Source organism: Sus scrofa, chromosome 13 (genome assembly GCF_000003025.6).
Source record: "Sus scrofa isolate TJ Tabasco breed Duroc chromosome 13, Sscrofa11.1, whole genome shotgun sequence".
NCBI classification, from domain to species: domain Eukaryota; kingdom Metazoa; phylum Chordata; class Mammalia; order Artiodactyla; family Suidae; genus Sus; species Sus scrofa.
The window spans coordinates 140,450,922-140,467,044 of record NC_010455.5 but is presented as its reverse complement, the minus strand read 5'-3'; the positions used below and the strand labels follow the sequence as shown (position 1 = coordinate 140,467,044).

The following is a 16,123-nucleotide window of genomic DNA, read 5'->3' as shown; positions in this document are numbered from 1 at the left end:
TTTTAACCTTTTATTGGTCATATTATTTGCACATATTTTCTCCCATTCAGGAGGTTGTCTTTTCATTTTGGCAATGATTTCCTTTGCTGTGCAAAAGTTTTTATGTTTAATTAGGTCCCATTTATTTATGTTTGCTTTTATTTCCTTTGCCTTAGGAGGAGACAGAGCAAAAAAAAATATTGCTATGATTTATGTCAGAGAATTCTCCCTGTTTTCTCTTAGGAGTTTTATGCTTTCTGGTCTTACATTTAGGTCTTTAATTCATTTGAATTTATTTTTGCATATAGTGTGATTAAATGCTCTAATTCCATTCTTTTAAGTGTAGCCATCCAGTTTTCCCAGAACAACTTATTGAAGAGACTCTCTTTTCTTTCTTGTATATTCTTGTCTCCTTTGTCATAGATTGATTGATCATAAGTATGTGGGTTTATTTCCAGGCTCTCTATTCTGTTCCATTGATCCATGTATCTCCCCTTGTGCTGTTTTGATTACCATAGCTTTGCAGTATAGTCTGAAGTCAGGGAGCTTGATATCTAACTCAAGATTGTTTTAGTTACTTGGGGTCTTTGTGTTTGCACACAAATTTTAAAATTATTTTTTCTATGGAGTTCCCTGGTGATCTATTGGTTAAGGACTCAGTGTTGTTACTGCTGTGGCTTGAGTTTGATTCCTGATCTGGGAGCTTCTGCATGCCCAGGCATGACCAAAAAAAAGTATTGGTTCTAGTTCTGTGAAAAATGCCATTGGTCATTTGACAGGGATTGCAGTGAATCTGTAGATTACCTTGGGTAGTATGGTCATTTTAACAATATTAATTCTTTCATCCATAAGCACAGCATTTCCATCAGTTTGAGTTGTCTTCAATTTCTTTCATTAGTGTCTTAAAGTTTTCCAAGTACAGGTTTTTACCTTTCATTTTGATTTACTCCTTGGTATTTTTTTTTTGATAGAGTTGTAAATGGGATTATTTCCTTAATTTCTCTTCCTGAGAGTTTTTTGTTAGAATACTTAAATGCAACAGGTTTCTATATATCAATTTTGTATCCTGTAACTTTTCCAAATTCATCAATGAGTGCTAGTAGCTTTTTTGTAGCATTTTTAGGATTTATACTGTAGTATCATGTCATCTGCAAACATGTCAGTTTTACTTCTTCCTTTCCAGTTTGAATTCATTTTACTTCTTTTTCTTCTCTGATTATTGTGGCTAGGACTTCCAAAAATATGTTAAATAAAAGTGGTGAAGGGAGTTTCCATTGTGGCCCAGTAGGTTAAGAACCTGACATAATGTCCCTGAGGATGTGGAGACATTTGTCCCTGATCTGATTTGATCCCTGACCTCACTCAGTGGGTTAAGGATTCAGCGTGGCTGCAAGCTGCTACAGAGGTTGCAGAAGCAGCTTGGATCCTGTGTTGCCATGGCTGTGGTGTAGGCCGACAACTGTAGCTCCAATTTAACCCCTAGACCAGGAACTTCCATATGCCACAGATACAGCCCTAAAAGAACATTAAAAAAAAAAAAAAAAAAAGAAAAGAAAAGTGGAGAAACTGCTTTAGGAGCAATCCCTAGTATTCTCACTTGCTGCAAGTAATAATGAATCCTTCCTTCTCCTCCTAAAAAATAAAATTTTTTTTAAAAAGTGAGGTGTTCCCATTATGGCTCAATGGTTAACAAGTCTGGCTAGTGTCCATGAGGATGCAGGTTCAATCCCTGGCCCCAATCAGTGGGTTGAGGATCCGGTGTTGCCGTGAGCTGTGGTGTAGGCCTGCAGCTACAGCTCCAATTGGACCCCTAGCCTGGGAACCTCCATATGCCACATGTGTGGCCGGCCCTAAAAAGACAAAAGGCAAAAAAAAAAAAAAATGTGAGAATGGGCATCCTTGTCTTGTTACTGATCATAAGAGGAAATGCTTTCAGCTTTTCACCATTGAGTGTGCTGTTAGCTGTGGGATCATCATAATATATGTTGTGAGTTTATGTTCCCTCTGCACTCACTTTGTGGAGAGTTTTTCTCATAAATGGATGTTGAATTTTGTCAAAAGTTTTTTTTTTTTTTTTTTTTTTTTTGTCTTTTTAGGGCAGCACCTGTAGCACATGGAGGTCCCAGGCTAGGGGTAAAATCGGAGCTGTAGCTGTTGGCCTACACCACAGCAATGGGGGATCCAAGCCACATCTGTGACCTATACCATAGCTCATGGCAATGCTGGATCCTTAACCCACTGAGCAAAGCCAGGGATGGAACCTGCCTTCTCATGGATGCTAGTCAGATTCGTTTCTGCTGAGCCATGACAGGAACTTCTCAAAAGCTTTTTTTGCATCTATTGTGAAAACCATATGGTTATTATTTTTCAATTTGTTAATGTAATGTATCACAGATTGATTTGTAGATACTGAACCATCCTTACATCCCTGGGATAAATCCCACTTGATCATGGTGTATGATTTTTTTAACGTATTGTTGGATTCAGATTGCTAATATTGCTAATGTTGAGGATTTTTGGATCTGTGTTCATCAGTGATATTGGCCTATAATTTTTTTCTTTTGTGGCATCTTTGGTTTTGGTAGTAGACTGATTCTGGCCTCGTAAATGAGTTAAGAAGCATTCCTCCCTCTGCAGTTTTTTTTTGGATGAGTTTGAAAAGGATAGGTGCATCTTTTAAGAGTGCAGTCTCAGAGTTCCCATTGTGGCTTAGCAGGTTAAGAACCCAGTGTAGTATCCGTGAGGATGCGGGTTCAATCCTTGGCCTTGCTCAGTAGGTTAAGGATCTGGCATTGCACAAGCTGCAGTGTAGTTTGCAGATGCAGCTCGGATTCAGTGTTGCTGTGGCGTAGGCTGGCAGCTGCAGCTCTGATTACCCAGTCTGGGAACTTCCATATGCCACAGGTTTGGCTGTAAAAAGAAAAAAAAGGGGAAAAAAAAAAGAGTGGAGTCTCTATTTCCCATAGCCTTGCAGATTTCTAGAAAGTAAGCTCCACTAGCCTTCAACCCCAAAGGTTCTGGGTGTTCATCTTACCACTGTAGGACTGCTAGGCCGTAGAGCCTGATGTGGGGCTCAGACTCCTCACTCCTTGGGAAGAACCTCTGCAATTGTAGTTAATTTCCTGTTTGTAGGTCACCTACTGGGGGTACAAGGTCTTGACTATACAATTCCACCCCCTACCCATCTTATTGTGGTTCCTTCTTTATATTTTTAGTTGTAGAGGTCTTTTCTGGTTTTCTGGTCTTTTTCATCAATAATAGTTTCTTTGTAAACAGTTGTAATTTTGGTGTGCCCATAAGAGAGGTGAGCTCACAGTCTTCCTACTCCAGCAACTCTCATTTTTCTAAAAGTTGATGGATGGGAATATATGCTAAGTTTCAGACAATGTACTAAGGAGTTTTAGAAATAGTTTATCTAAATTTCTTGCAGTGCTGCAGATGTGTTCTCATATTTCAGTTAAGGAAATTAGTGCTTAGGAACATTATGCAGCTTGCAGACTGTACCATGATTTATGTGGCTTCAAACTCCCATTTCTTTCAGCCATACTACTATGAAGTGTTGTCAGTTGCTCTGTGATTTACTCACTATAAAGTAGCTGATACCTGAATAGCAGAGAATCCACAGTCCTTTACTAGCTGTATGACTCTGGGAAAAATACCTAATCTCTATGTGTCTTAGTTTCCTCATCAGAAAATGGGAATAATACTCCCCTTTTAGGGTTGCAGGGTGGTTTAAATGAATAATCATATACCAACTGCTTAAAACAGTGCCTGGACAAATGCTAACAGCCCGCACCATTATCATGTTTATGTCTTTCCAAGGGAAATGGGACACTTAACGTACTAAGCCTTGATAATAAATATTCTTTTTTTTAATTTTTTTTTTATTTTCCCACTGTACAGCAAGGGGGTCAGGTTATCCTTACATGTATACATTACAATTACATTTTTTCCCCCACCCTTTCTTCTGTTGCAACATGAGTATCTAGACAAAGTTCTCAATGCTATTCAGCAGGATCTCCTTGTAAATCTATTCTAAGTTGTGTCTGATAAGCCCAAGCTCCCGATCCCTCCCACTCCCTCCCCCTCCCATCAGGTAGCCACACGTCTCTTCTCCAAGTCCATGATTTTCTTTTCTGAGGAGATGTTCATTTGTGCTGGATATTAGATTCCAGTTATAAGTGATATCATATGGTATTTGTCTTTGTCTTTCTGGCTCATTTCACTCAGTATGAGATTCTCTAGTTCCATCCATGTTGCTGCAAAATGGCATTATGTCATTCTTTTTTTATGGCTGAGTAGTATTCCATTGTGTATATATACCACATCTTCCGAATCCAATCATCTGTTGATGGACATTTGGGTTGTTTCCATGTCCTGGCTATTGTGAATAGTGCTGCAATGAACATGTGGGTGCATGCGTCTCTTTTAAGGAGAGTTTTGTCCGGATAGATGCCCAGGAGTGGGATTGCGGGGTCATATGGAAGGTCTATGTATAGATTTCTAAGGTATCTCCAAACTGTTCTCCATAGTGGCTGTACCAGTTTACATTCCCACCAGCAGTGCAGGAGGGTTCCCTTTTCTCCACAGCCCCTCCAGCACTTGTTATTTGTGGATTTATTAATGATGGCCATTCTGACTGGTGTGAGGTGGTATCTCATGGTAGTTTTGATTTGCATTTCTCTTATAATCAGCGATGTTGAGCATTTTTCCATGTGTTTGTTGGCCATCTGTATATCTTCTTTGGAGAAATGTCTATTCAGGTCTTTTGCCCATTTTTCCGTTGATTGGTTGGTTTTTTTGCTGTTGGGTTGTGTAAGTTGTTTATATATTCTAGAGATTAAGCCCTTGTCAGTTGCATCATTTGAAACTGTTTTCTCCCATTCTGTAAGTTGTCTTTTTGTTTTCTTTTGGGTTTCCTTTGCTGTGCAAAAGCTTTTCAGTTTGATGAGGTCCCATGGGTTTATTTTTGCTCTAATTTCTATTGCTTTGGGAGACTGACCTGAGAAAATATTCATGATGCTGACGTCAGAGAGTGTTTTGCCTATGTTTTCTTCTAGGAGTTTGATGGTGTCCTGTCTTTTATTTAAGTCTTTCAGCCATTTGGAGTTTATTTTTGTGCATGGTGTGAGGGTGTGTTCTAGTTTCATTGCTTTGCATGCAGCTGTCCAGGTTTCCCAGCAATGCTTGCTGAATAGACTTTCTTTTTCCCATTTTATGTTCTTGCCTCCCTTGTCAAAGATTAATTGACCATAGGTGTCAGGGTTTATTTCTGGGTTCTCTGTTCTGTTCCATTGGTCGGTCTGTCTGTTTTGGTACCAGTACCACACTGTTTTGATGACTGTGGCTTTGTAGTATTTCTTGAAGTCTGGGAGAGTTATGCCTCCTGCTTGGTTTTTGTTTCTCAGGATTGCTTTGGCGATTCTGGGTCTTTTGTTGTTCCATATAAATGTTTGGATTGTTTGTTCTAGTTCTGTGAAAAATGTCATGGGTAATTTGATAGGGATTGCATTGAATCTGTAGATTGCTTTGGGTAGGATGGCCATTTTTACAATATTGATTTTCCCAATCCAGGAACATGGAATATCTTTCCATTTCTTTACATCTTCTTTGATTTCTTTGATTAAAGTTTTATAGTTCTCGGCATATAGGTCCTTTACCTCCTTGGTCAGGTGTATTCCGAGGTATTTGATTTTGTGAGGTGCAATTTTAAAAGGTATCGTATTTTTGTATTCCTTTCCTAATATTTCATTGCTGGTATACAGAAATGCAACTGACTTCTGAATGTTAATCTTATATCCTGCTACTTTGCTGAACTTATTAATCAGTTCAAGGAGTTTTGGGGTTGAGTCCTTCGGGTTTTCTATGTATAGTATCATGTCATCTGCATACAGTGACAGTTTGATCTCTTCTCTTCCTATATGGATGCCTTTTATTTCTTTTGTTTGTCTAATTGCTGTGGCTAGGACTTCCAAAACTATGTTGAAGAGCAGTGGAGAGAGTGGGCATCCCTGTCTTGTTCCAGATTTGAGTGAGAAGGCTTTCAGTTTTTCCCCATTGAGGATTATATTTGCTGTGGGTTTATCATAAATGGCTTTGATTATATTCAGGAATGTTCCCTCTATACCCACTTTGGCGAGGGTCTTGATCATGAATGGATGTTGGACTTTGTCAAATGCTTTTTCTGCGTCTATTGAGATGATCATATGATTTTTGACTTTTTTTTGTTAATGTGGTGTATGATGCTGATTGATTTGCGTATGTTGAACCATCCTTGTGAACCTGGGATGAACCCAACCTGGTCATGGTGTATAATTTTTTTGGTATGTTGTTGGATTCAGTTGGCTAAGATTTTGTTGAGAATTTTTGCATCTATATTCATCAATGATATTGGGCGATAGTTTTCTTTTTTGGTGGTATCTCTGTCTGGTTTTGGAATGAGGGTGATGGTGGCCTCATAGAATGTCTTTGGGAGTATTCCTTCTTCTTCAACCTTTTGAAAGAGTTTAAGGAGGATGGGCACCAATTCCTCTTTATATGTTTGATAAAGTTCACCTGTGAAGCCATCTGGTCCTGGACTTTTATTTGTAGGGAGTGATTTTATGACCTCTTCAATTTCATTTCTAGTGATCGGTCTGTTCAGTTGGTCTGTTTCTACTTGATTCAGTTTTGGCAGGCTGTAAGATTTTAGAAAATTGTCCATTTCTTCCAGATTGTCAAACTTGTTGCCGTGATAATAAATATTCTTAGAATACTGAGTGAGAACCAACTTTTAAAGCCATGAGCTCAGAAACTCATCATCAATCCACAAGTACCTCCGTATTCGGGACTAAGGCTCCCACAGCAGTATAAGACAAGGTCTTTACCTTTAAGTCATTTATGATTTTGGTAAAAAACAAAGAAAATGTAACTTACCTGAAGTGCTTCAGTGCTGAATAGGTTTGTTGAAACCCAAGTGTGGAAATGGTAAATGTGGGCCGACCCAGTTGGAGGAGGCTTCCTGGAAGAGCTGGGACTCGGGTGGGCTTTGCAGAAGGGTAGGAGGTGGGATGCACCCATTCCAGGGGAGGAGAGCGGCTCAGCAGCAGAAGGGGAGGCAGACCTGGAGGGAGAGGATGATGACCGACTGTGAGAGTGGGAACGGAGGCAGCGGTAATAAGATTTGGGTTTACTTACCTTTAGAATGTGTCCGTCCACAACAGAGGGCAGGTGATTTTTATTTAATTCAATCACCCTTAAGAGCATATGGGGTCTGCAAAATTATCATTTCTCTCACTACTCTCTTGAAAACTTTTGGGAATGACTGAATAGACTTCTGGAGTAAAAGTGCTTCTGTCCCTTTGGCACAGTGAGGAACGCACAGCGGAAGCACATCCTTGCAGCCCATGAGATCATCCACAGGCATACAGAAGCCATGCTTGAGAAGAATTTTTTTGCACAGCATCAGGAATCAGACTCTAAGTTATTTGAAGGTGAAAGTGAAAATGAGCAGAACAGCTGAGGTGAGTTTGATTTTTCATCTGGAAGGAAGCAGAGGGAAGGACAAGCAGCGTCATTCAGCTTTGTGCTTCCCTCTAACGATCATAATGTGAGGACTGCTCATTGTTTAAGAAAATGAAGCACCTTTAAACTGGCACCTTTCATCTAGGTTAGGGAGTCTGCTATTGAAATTGTTGGAGTATATAGAGTTAATATTACAGCAGCTGGACTCTTGTGACCAGAAAACAGGATTCTAAATTATTTTTTATAGGTTCTTTTAGCATATAACCATACTGCATCACAAAACTACAAAATGTGTCAGTGTTATTTTAAAAAAGAAAGAGAAAAAGCTTGTTCTTGAGGAGGTAAATAAGATATCCCTATTACATTGTGCTAGTTATGAGCATAGCATAAGGCACAGCCTGCCCCATTCTAGCCCTGATGCCTTCTGCAGTGCCCAGCGGGGCTTGGTCTTAGACGCAACTAAACATTCACACTCCTAAGACTAACTTCGGCCGCATTTAGTATGGTTTGAGTATCAATCTGCTCAGAAAGATATAAGACAGGAACCACAGCTTCCAGCAGGGCAGCATCGGGTGTTTCTCTTCTGTAAGTACCCTTGCTATATCAACACCAAAGACCATATAGCTATTTTCTTTAGCCCCCAGGTTACAAAACTCAAGTGCAAGGAAGAGATTCACATTGGCTGGGTACATGAGCTGCCCTGGTTTACATGCCCCAGGACCAGTACCACTTATGGAATTATGTTTCCAGGGATCCCTCGCCTTCACACTGGATTTTCCCAGCAAACTCAAGAAACCTGAAAGCTACAATTTCCTATTAAGTTTTAATAGTTTTTAATTCCTCCCAGTCAGATGCTAGTTACCACTCAGGGGTTGTTTCTACCTTACCTAGTGTGACATAGTAACATAGTTGACACTTGTCACCTTATCAGATTATTAGAGGAAAAGAGCCAGAGAGTCAACTGAAAGTGAAATTCTTATGATAAGGGGAAAGGGAATGAACCCTTTGCCTGTACTGTCTCCATCAATCCTCTCACAGGAGAGGCACATCGCCTGCTATTTTGGCCTTGAGGATATGCTGTCAGTCTAGGGAAAGCACTAAGTCTTGGGGGGAATTTGAAACTGACATTCAGAAGGCTGTTGGCAGCTCTTAGCAGCTCTGCCATTAACTGTGTGGTATACAAATAGTTACCCTTTCTTGAGGTTTGCCCATGCACTTATGACCAAGAGACCTCCTGCAGGGGAATCTACTGGGACCTTAAGTCTCAATCAAAGAGGCTCATGAAAGGAAGATTGAGATGGGAAACAGTTAAGAAAAAGAGCAGAGATAAAACAGGCAAAATTCCAAACTGTGGCTATAAATTATAGCAGAAGATCTTTTGTTTTTAATTAATAATGAAATACCCTCTGAAATCACTGAACTTATAAGCCATGTAATGTTGTATACCATCGATATAATTTAAACCCATGGATCAAAGCATTTTGCCTATCTTATGACTGTGATAAAAATCAGCCTTAATGTTGGGGTAGATATTTTTCTTACATGAAAATTTAATGAGATTAATAATTTACATAGTTTGAATTGAATAAATTTACTTCTGAATATAACATTTGTTCTGGTGATCTGTGAAATCAAACTGTAGGAGTTATAAAATGATTTTTTCTTTTGTACTCAGGTTTTAATGAAATGTGTTTTACTTTCACTCTGTATATTATAGTTATAAAATATAGTTTTAAAGAAACATAGTTGCCAGACTAGCTACAGACACTCAGAAAGGAAGATGAGTCAATAAATTAATTATCTTCTTAATATTTTACTAAATGGTTGGAACATGATGCTTAGTTGCCCCCATAGTATATATTACTTCCTTTTCCCTCTCTCAGAGGGAAGGAAGATGTGAAATTATTTAATAATATTTAGGGAGAGGGTCATTAGGCATGGACCACTGATTAAAAACAAATTTTTAGGGGAGTTCCCGTCATGGATCAGAGGAAACGAATCTGACCAGCATCCATGAGGACGCAGGTTTATTTATTTATTTATTTTGTCTTTTTGCTATTTCTTGGGCCGCTCCCGCGGCATGTGGAGGGTCCCAGGCTAGGGGTCGAATCAGAGCTGTAGCCACTGGCCCAGGCCAGAGCCACAGCAATTTGGGATCCAAGCCACGATTTGCAACCTACACCACAGCTCACGGCAACGCCGGATCGTTAACCCACTGAGCAAGGGCAGGGACCAAACCTGCAACCTCATGGTTCCTAGTTGGATTCGTTAACCACTGCGCCACGACGGGAACTCCAGGATGCAGGTTTGATCCCCGTCCTCACTCAGGTGGGTTAAAGGATCCAGTGTTGCCTTGAGCGGTGGTGTAGGTCACAGACACAGCTTAGATCTGGTGTTGCTGTGGTGTAGGCCAGCGGCTACAGCTCCTGATTCGACCCCTAGTCTGGGAACCTGCATACACCATGGGTGCGACCCTAAAAAAAAAAAAAAAAAAAAAAAAAAGTTAAAAAAAAATTACCTTGAAGACAGTGAGGAGCTAATAAAATAGTGAGGAATTTCTGAGGGAAAATCTAGGAGAAGAAAAATCCATAGATTTGGGTCTGGCATCCGGAGCCATTTTTTTTTCCCCCTTAGGGAATGTACAAATTCTAGAAAATGTGGCTAAAAAGCTGAGCAATGCTTTCCACATATTTACAAAAGTAGAGGGACAAAAACTGGAGCCAAGTTTGAAGCCCTGGTAAACCTCCTTTGTTTGGGCTGGGGCTCCATAAGGCTACATCCTAGTAGAGGACTCACTGGAAGTAAACCATCCCTCAAATCATAGTTTAGCTTCTAATCATCTGAATGATCCAAAAAAGCCTCAATACCACAAAACAAATTTAAAAGGTCCTTGATTCCTGTTGCCTCAAGGAAACTGTCAGGGATAAAACTTAAATTCTATTTGGAGAAAGTCATCATCCTAGACCCCAATTTATTTTCACAATTTTTCATGTACAAGTTCCAGAATAGAGCAAGAATATCCAGATACATCAGGAAACACAAAAATTTGAACAAACAGCAGAAAGTACAAGATAATAGAAACAAACCATTTAGGTCTGTTTAGGATCTAAAATAATGGAATTATTAAATAGAGATTTAAAATAACTAGGCTTACTCTTAGGCACTTCTAGCCTCCAGAATTGTGAGAAAATACATTTTTGTTGTTTAAGCCACCCAGTCTGTGGTATTTTGTTATGGCAACCTGATTTTGGTACCAGGAGAGAAGTGCTGCTGTAACAAATACCTAAATGTGTGGAACTGACTTTGGAACTAGAAAATGGGTAGAGGTGGGAAGAGTTTTGAGGTGCATGCTGCAAATATGGCTGTTAAGGGCAGTTCTGGTGAGGTCTCAGATGAAGACTTGGAGCATGCTCTTAGAAACCGGAGGAAAGGCAATCCATATTGTAAAGTGGCAGAGAACTTGGCTGAACTTTGTTCTAGTGTTTTGTAGAAGAGAGAACTTCTGAGCAATGAAATTGGATATGTAGCTGAGATTTCAAAGCAAAGTATCGAAGGAGCAACTGGATTCCTCCTCACTGCTTATTGTAAAATATGAAAGAAAAGAGATTGAAGATTGAAGGAATTGTTAAGCAAAAAGGAAGAAGAACTTGAAGATTTCAAAAAGGCTCAGCCTATCCATATTTGACAAAATGAGAAAGTACATTCTGAAAAGGAACATGAAGGATGTGACTGAACAGCTACTTGATAAAAGAGTGTATGGAACCACAGGAGTAGGAACTTTGCCAGCTTGAAATGAAGGGATGGAAACAAGATGAGATGAAGGGAAGCTGTGAGACTTCTTGGGTTTGACAGGATGAGATGATAGAGCTATCATGCTGCAAATGTGCACACTCATTTAAGAAGAGGAAAAAATAACACTGAAGGAGAGTCAGACCTCATCAGCCACTGCCTCAGATTCAACATGTAAGATGGCTCTGCCCAGAACCTAAAGGAAGAGACCACCTGTGGGACCCTAGCTGGCAAAGCTGCAGTGACAGGACCCTCACTGAGGCTGTGGGGATGGGGGCAGCAGAGCTGGCAGGGTGAGGCCACCCCACAGGGCCATGGGAGTAATGCTTCCATCCCAGTGGATGAAAGGGGATTAATCTGAAGTTTTAAGATGCAATAGAATTTGTCTAGCTAGGCCTTGGACTTGGTTGGGACCCATTATTCCTTTCTTCCTTCTGATTTCTCCCTTTTGGAATAAGAATATCTATCCTATGCCTGTCCCACCATTGTATTTTAGAAGTACATAATGTGTCTGGCTGAAAGGTAGAGAGGAGTATTTCCTCAGGATGAATCACACCTTGAGCCTCACCTATATCTGAGTTAGAAGACATTTAGATGAGAATTTGGACTTTAGAGTTGATGCTCAAATGAGTTAAGACTTTTGGTATTATTGGGATAGAATTAGTTTATTCTGCATGTGAGAAGGACATGAATTTTGGGAGGCTGGGGTGGAATGCTACACAATTAATTGTGCCCCACCCCACCCCAAATTCATATGCTGAAGCCCTAACCTCCAATATGATGGCATTTGGAAGTGAAGATAATTAGGATTAGATTGAGATCATGAGGGTGGGTCCCTCATGATACAGGAATAGTGCTCTTATGAAAAGAGACACTAGAGAGCTTGCTTGCTCTCTTTCTCTTTTCTGCCATATGAGGATATAGCAAGAAGGCAGCTATCTACAAGCCAGGAAGACAGTCCTCCACAGAAACTGACCATGCTGCAACCTTGTTCTTGGACTCGAGCCTCCAGAACTGTGAGAAAATAAATTCCTAACAGCCAAAACAATCTTAAGAAAAAAACAAAACTGGAAGTATCACACGCCCTGATTTCAAACTATATTATAAAGCTGCAATAATCAAAACAGAATGGTACTGGCACAAAAGCAGACACATATTATCAATGGAACAGAACAAAGAGCCCAGTAATAAACCCAAACTTACATGGTCAATTAATCTAAAACAAAGGAGGCAAGAGTATACAAAGGGGAAAAGACAGCCTTTTCAGTAAATGGTGTTGGGAAAATTGGATAACTACAAGCAAAAGGATCAGACTGGACTACTTTCTTACACTATGCACAAAAATAAATTCAAAGTGAATTAAAGACTTAAATGTAAGACCGGAAACCATAAAATGTGTAGAAGAAAACCTAGGCAGGACGTTCTTTTGATACTAGCCTGAGTAGTATTTCTTTTTTTTTTTTTTTTTTTTTTTTTTGGATATATATCCCTCAGGCAAGGGAAACAAAAGCAAAAATAAAAATGTGACTACATCAAACTAAAAAGCTTTTGCACAGTAAAGGAGTATCAACAAAATGAAAAGGCAGCCTGCCAAATAGAAGACATTTGCAAATGATATATTTGATAAGGAGTTAATATCCCAAATATACAATCATAAACACTACATCATAAAACAAGCAACACAATTAAAAAATGAGCAGAGGGACTGAATAGACATTTTTCCAAATGGCCAATGGGCACATGAAAAGATTCTCAATGTCACTAATCATCAAGGAAATGCAAATCAAAACCACAATGAGATATTACTTCACACCTCTCGGAATGACTATTACCAAAAAAGACCACAAATAACAAGTATCGGTGGCATGCACTGGTACAATCACTGTAGAAAACAGTATGGAGATTCCTCAAAAAATTAAAAACAGAACTAGCATATGATCCAGCAATTACCCAAAGAATATGAAAACACTAATTAGAAAAGATACATGCATCCCTATGTTCATAGCAGCATTATTTACAATAACCAAGATGTGGAAGAAACCTAAGTAGCCAATATAGCTGAATGGATGCAGAAACTATAGTATACGTATACACAATGGAGTATTAGCCATAAAAAAAGAATGAAATCTTGCCATTTGTGACAGATGGATTTGGAGGGTGTTATGCTAAGTGAAATAAGTCAGAGAAAGAAAAGTGCTGTATGATTTCATTTATATGTGCAATCTGAAAAATAAAATAATATAACCATATTGGAAGAGTCATAGATAAAGAAAACAAACTGGTGATTGCCACAGGGGAAGGAGTGGGGAGAAGAGAGAAATAGGTGAGGGCAATTAAGAGTACAAACTTCCAAGTAAATGAGTGCAAAATAAATGAGTCATGAGTATGAATTGTACAGTTTAGGGAATATAGTCAATAATTTTCTAGTATCTTTGTATGATGACAGACCATAACTAGACTTATTTTGGTAAGCATTTTGAAATGTATAGAAAAACTGAATATGTTGTATAACAGAAACTACCATAGTGTTGTAAGTCAGTTTTACTTTAAACTCATAGAAAAGATATCAGATTTGTGGTTACCAGTGGTGGGGGTAGGGGAGAGGGGGAAATTGAGCGAAGGTAGTCAAAAGGTATGAACTTCCAGTTAGAAGATAAATAAGAGATAAGTGGGGACAGGATGGTGGAGTAAAAGACCTTGAGCTCATCTCCTTGCACAAGAACACCAAAATCACAACTAACTGCTGAGCAGCCATCAGTAAAAAAGACTTGAACCCAAAAAGATATTCTACGTCCAAAGACAAAGAAGAAATCACAAGATGGTAGGAAGGAGGCATTCATAATATAATCAAATCCCCTGGTCCCTGGGTGGGCAACCCTCAAACTGGGGAATAATTATATCACAGAAGTTCTCCCACAGGAGTGAGAGTTATCAGCCCCATGTCAAGTTCCCCATGGTGGAGGTGGGGTCTGGCATCATGAGGCAGAGCCCCCAACCATTTGGCTTTGAAGGCCATCAGGGCTTGAATGCAGGCACTCCATAGGACTAGGGGAAACAGAGACTCCAATCCTGGAGCATGCACACAAAATCTTGTACACACTGGGTTCCAGCACAACAGCTGTGACTCCATAATAATCTGGGCCAGACCTACCTGCTATTCTTGGAGGATATCTCAGGGAGGTGAGGGACAGCTGTGGCTCTCTTGGGACATAAAAAGTAGTGGCACACATCTCCAAGAGTATGCATCTGAAATCTCATGTCTTGCTTAAGACATAAGCACCAAGACCTGGCCCCACTCAACAGACTGTGGGATCTGTGCTGTGATTATTCAGGCCAACAGCTGACAGGGTGAGAATACAGTCCCACTCAGCAACAGACAAGCTTCATAAAGACGTTCTGAGCCCACAGCCACCTCTAGACTCATCCCTTGGCATGGCCCTGTCCACAGAGAGCCAAGACCCAATTCCACCAATGGGCAGGCACCAGGTCATCTCACCAGGAAGCCTGCACAAGCCTCTAGACCAGCTTCAACAACCAGGGGGAAGATATCATAGGAAGGAAATTAGTCCTGCAGCCTTCAGAGCTGAGTCTGCAAACACAGGTCAAAACTAACCCTGGCACCAGTTGGTCCCTAGGCCTTGGGTGATGAGAATGAAGGGTACTGCTGACAAACATAAGACATCCCCTAGAGAATGCTACTTCTCCAAGGTCAAGAAACCAAACTAACCTATTGCATGCATAAAAATACAAATAGAAATTTAAACAAATAGAGATGGCAAAAGGAGCATACACCAGACAAAGGAATAAGACAAAACCCCAGAAGGACACTAAGTGAAGTGGAGATGGGCAATCTACCAGAGAAAGAATTCTGAGTAATGATCATAAAAATGATCTAAAAACTCGGGAAAAGAGGAGTTCCCATCATGAATCCTACTAGGAACCATGAGGTTGTGGGTTCGATCCCTGGCCTCGCTCAGTGGGTTAAGGATCCGGCATTGCTGTGAGCTGTGGTGTAGGTCACAGACGCAGCTCGGATCTAGTGTTGCTGTGGCTCTGGTGTAGGCTGGCAGCTGTAGCTCCGATTAGACCCCTAGCCTGGGAACCTCCATATGCTGTGGGTGTGGCCCTAAAAAGACAAATAAAATAAAATAAAATAAAATAAAATAAAATAAAATAAAATAACTCGGGAAAAGAATGGAGGCACAGAGCAAGAAGTTACAAGAAGTTTTTCATAAAGAACAACCAAACACAGTCAAAGAATACAATAACTGAAATGAAAAATACACTAAAAGGAATCAATAAAAGAAGACATGAGGGAGAACAGATAAGTGAGCTGAAGACAGACAGGTAGAAATCACTGCCTTGGAACAGAATTCAGAAAAAAAAGAATGAAAAGAAAAAAGGACAGTGTACAAGACCTGTGGGTCAACATCAAACGCAAGAAGTTTTGCATTATAGGGGCCCCAGAAGGAGAAGAGACAGAAAGGGCCTGAGAAGATATATGAAGAAATAATAGCTAAAAACTTTCCTACCATGGGAAAAGAGTCAGTTACTCAAGTCCAGGAAGTGCAGAGAATACCATACTGGATCAACACAAGGAGAAACACACTACGATATATAGTAATCAAATTGACAAAAATTAAAGAGAAAATAGTAAAACCAATGAGGGAAAAGCAACGAATAACATATAAGGAAACTCCCATAAGGTTATCAACTGATTTTTCAGCAGAAACTCTGCAGGCTAGCAAGGAGTGGCACAATATATTTAAAGTGATGAAAGGGGGAAACTTGCAACCAAGAATACTCTATCCAGCAAGGCTCTTGTTCAGATTTGACAGAGAAACCAAAAGCT

General features: G+C 39.9%; 1 protein-coding gene across 5 annotated transcripts in view; it reads left to right on the top strand.

The window, feature by feature from the left end:
• The window catches only part of MAATS1 (MYCBP associated and testis expressed 1), a 129,881-nt gene that overhangs the window by 99,932 nt on the left and 13,826 nt on the right, over positions 1 to 16,123 (top strand). For 4 of the 5 annotated variants that reach the window (XM_021070322.1, XM_013982409.2, XM_003132654.4 and 1 more), the window contains one exon: positions 7,329 to 7,481. In XM_021070322.1, coding sequence (XP_020925981.1) covers positions 7,329 to 7,480 — 152 coding nt within the window. In that variant the 3' untranslated portion in view covers position 7,481. Of the gene's footprint in view, positions 1 to 7,328; positions 7,482 to 8,119; positions 9,507 to 16,123 lie in introns of those variants that run through there. The other variant, XM_021070320.1, reaches the window with a different exon arrangement.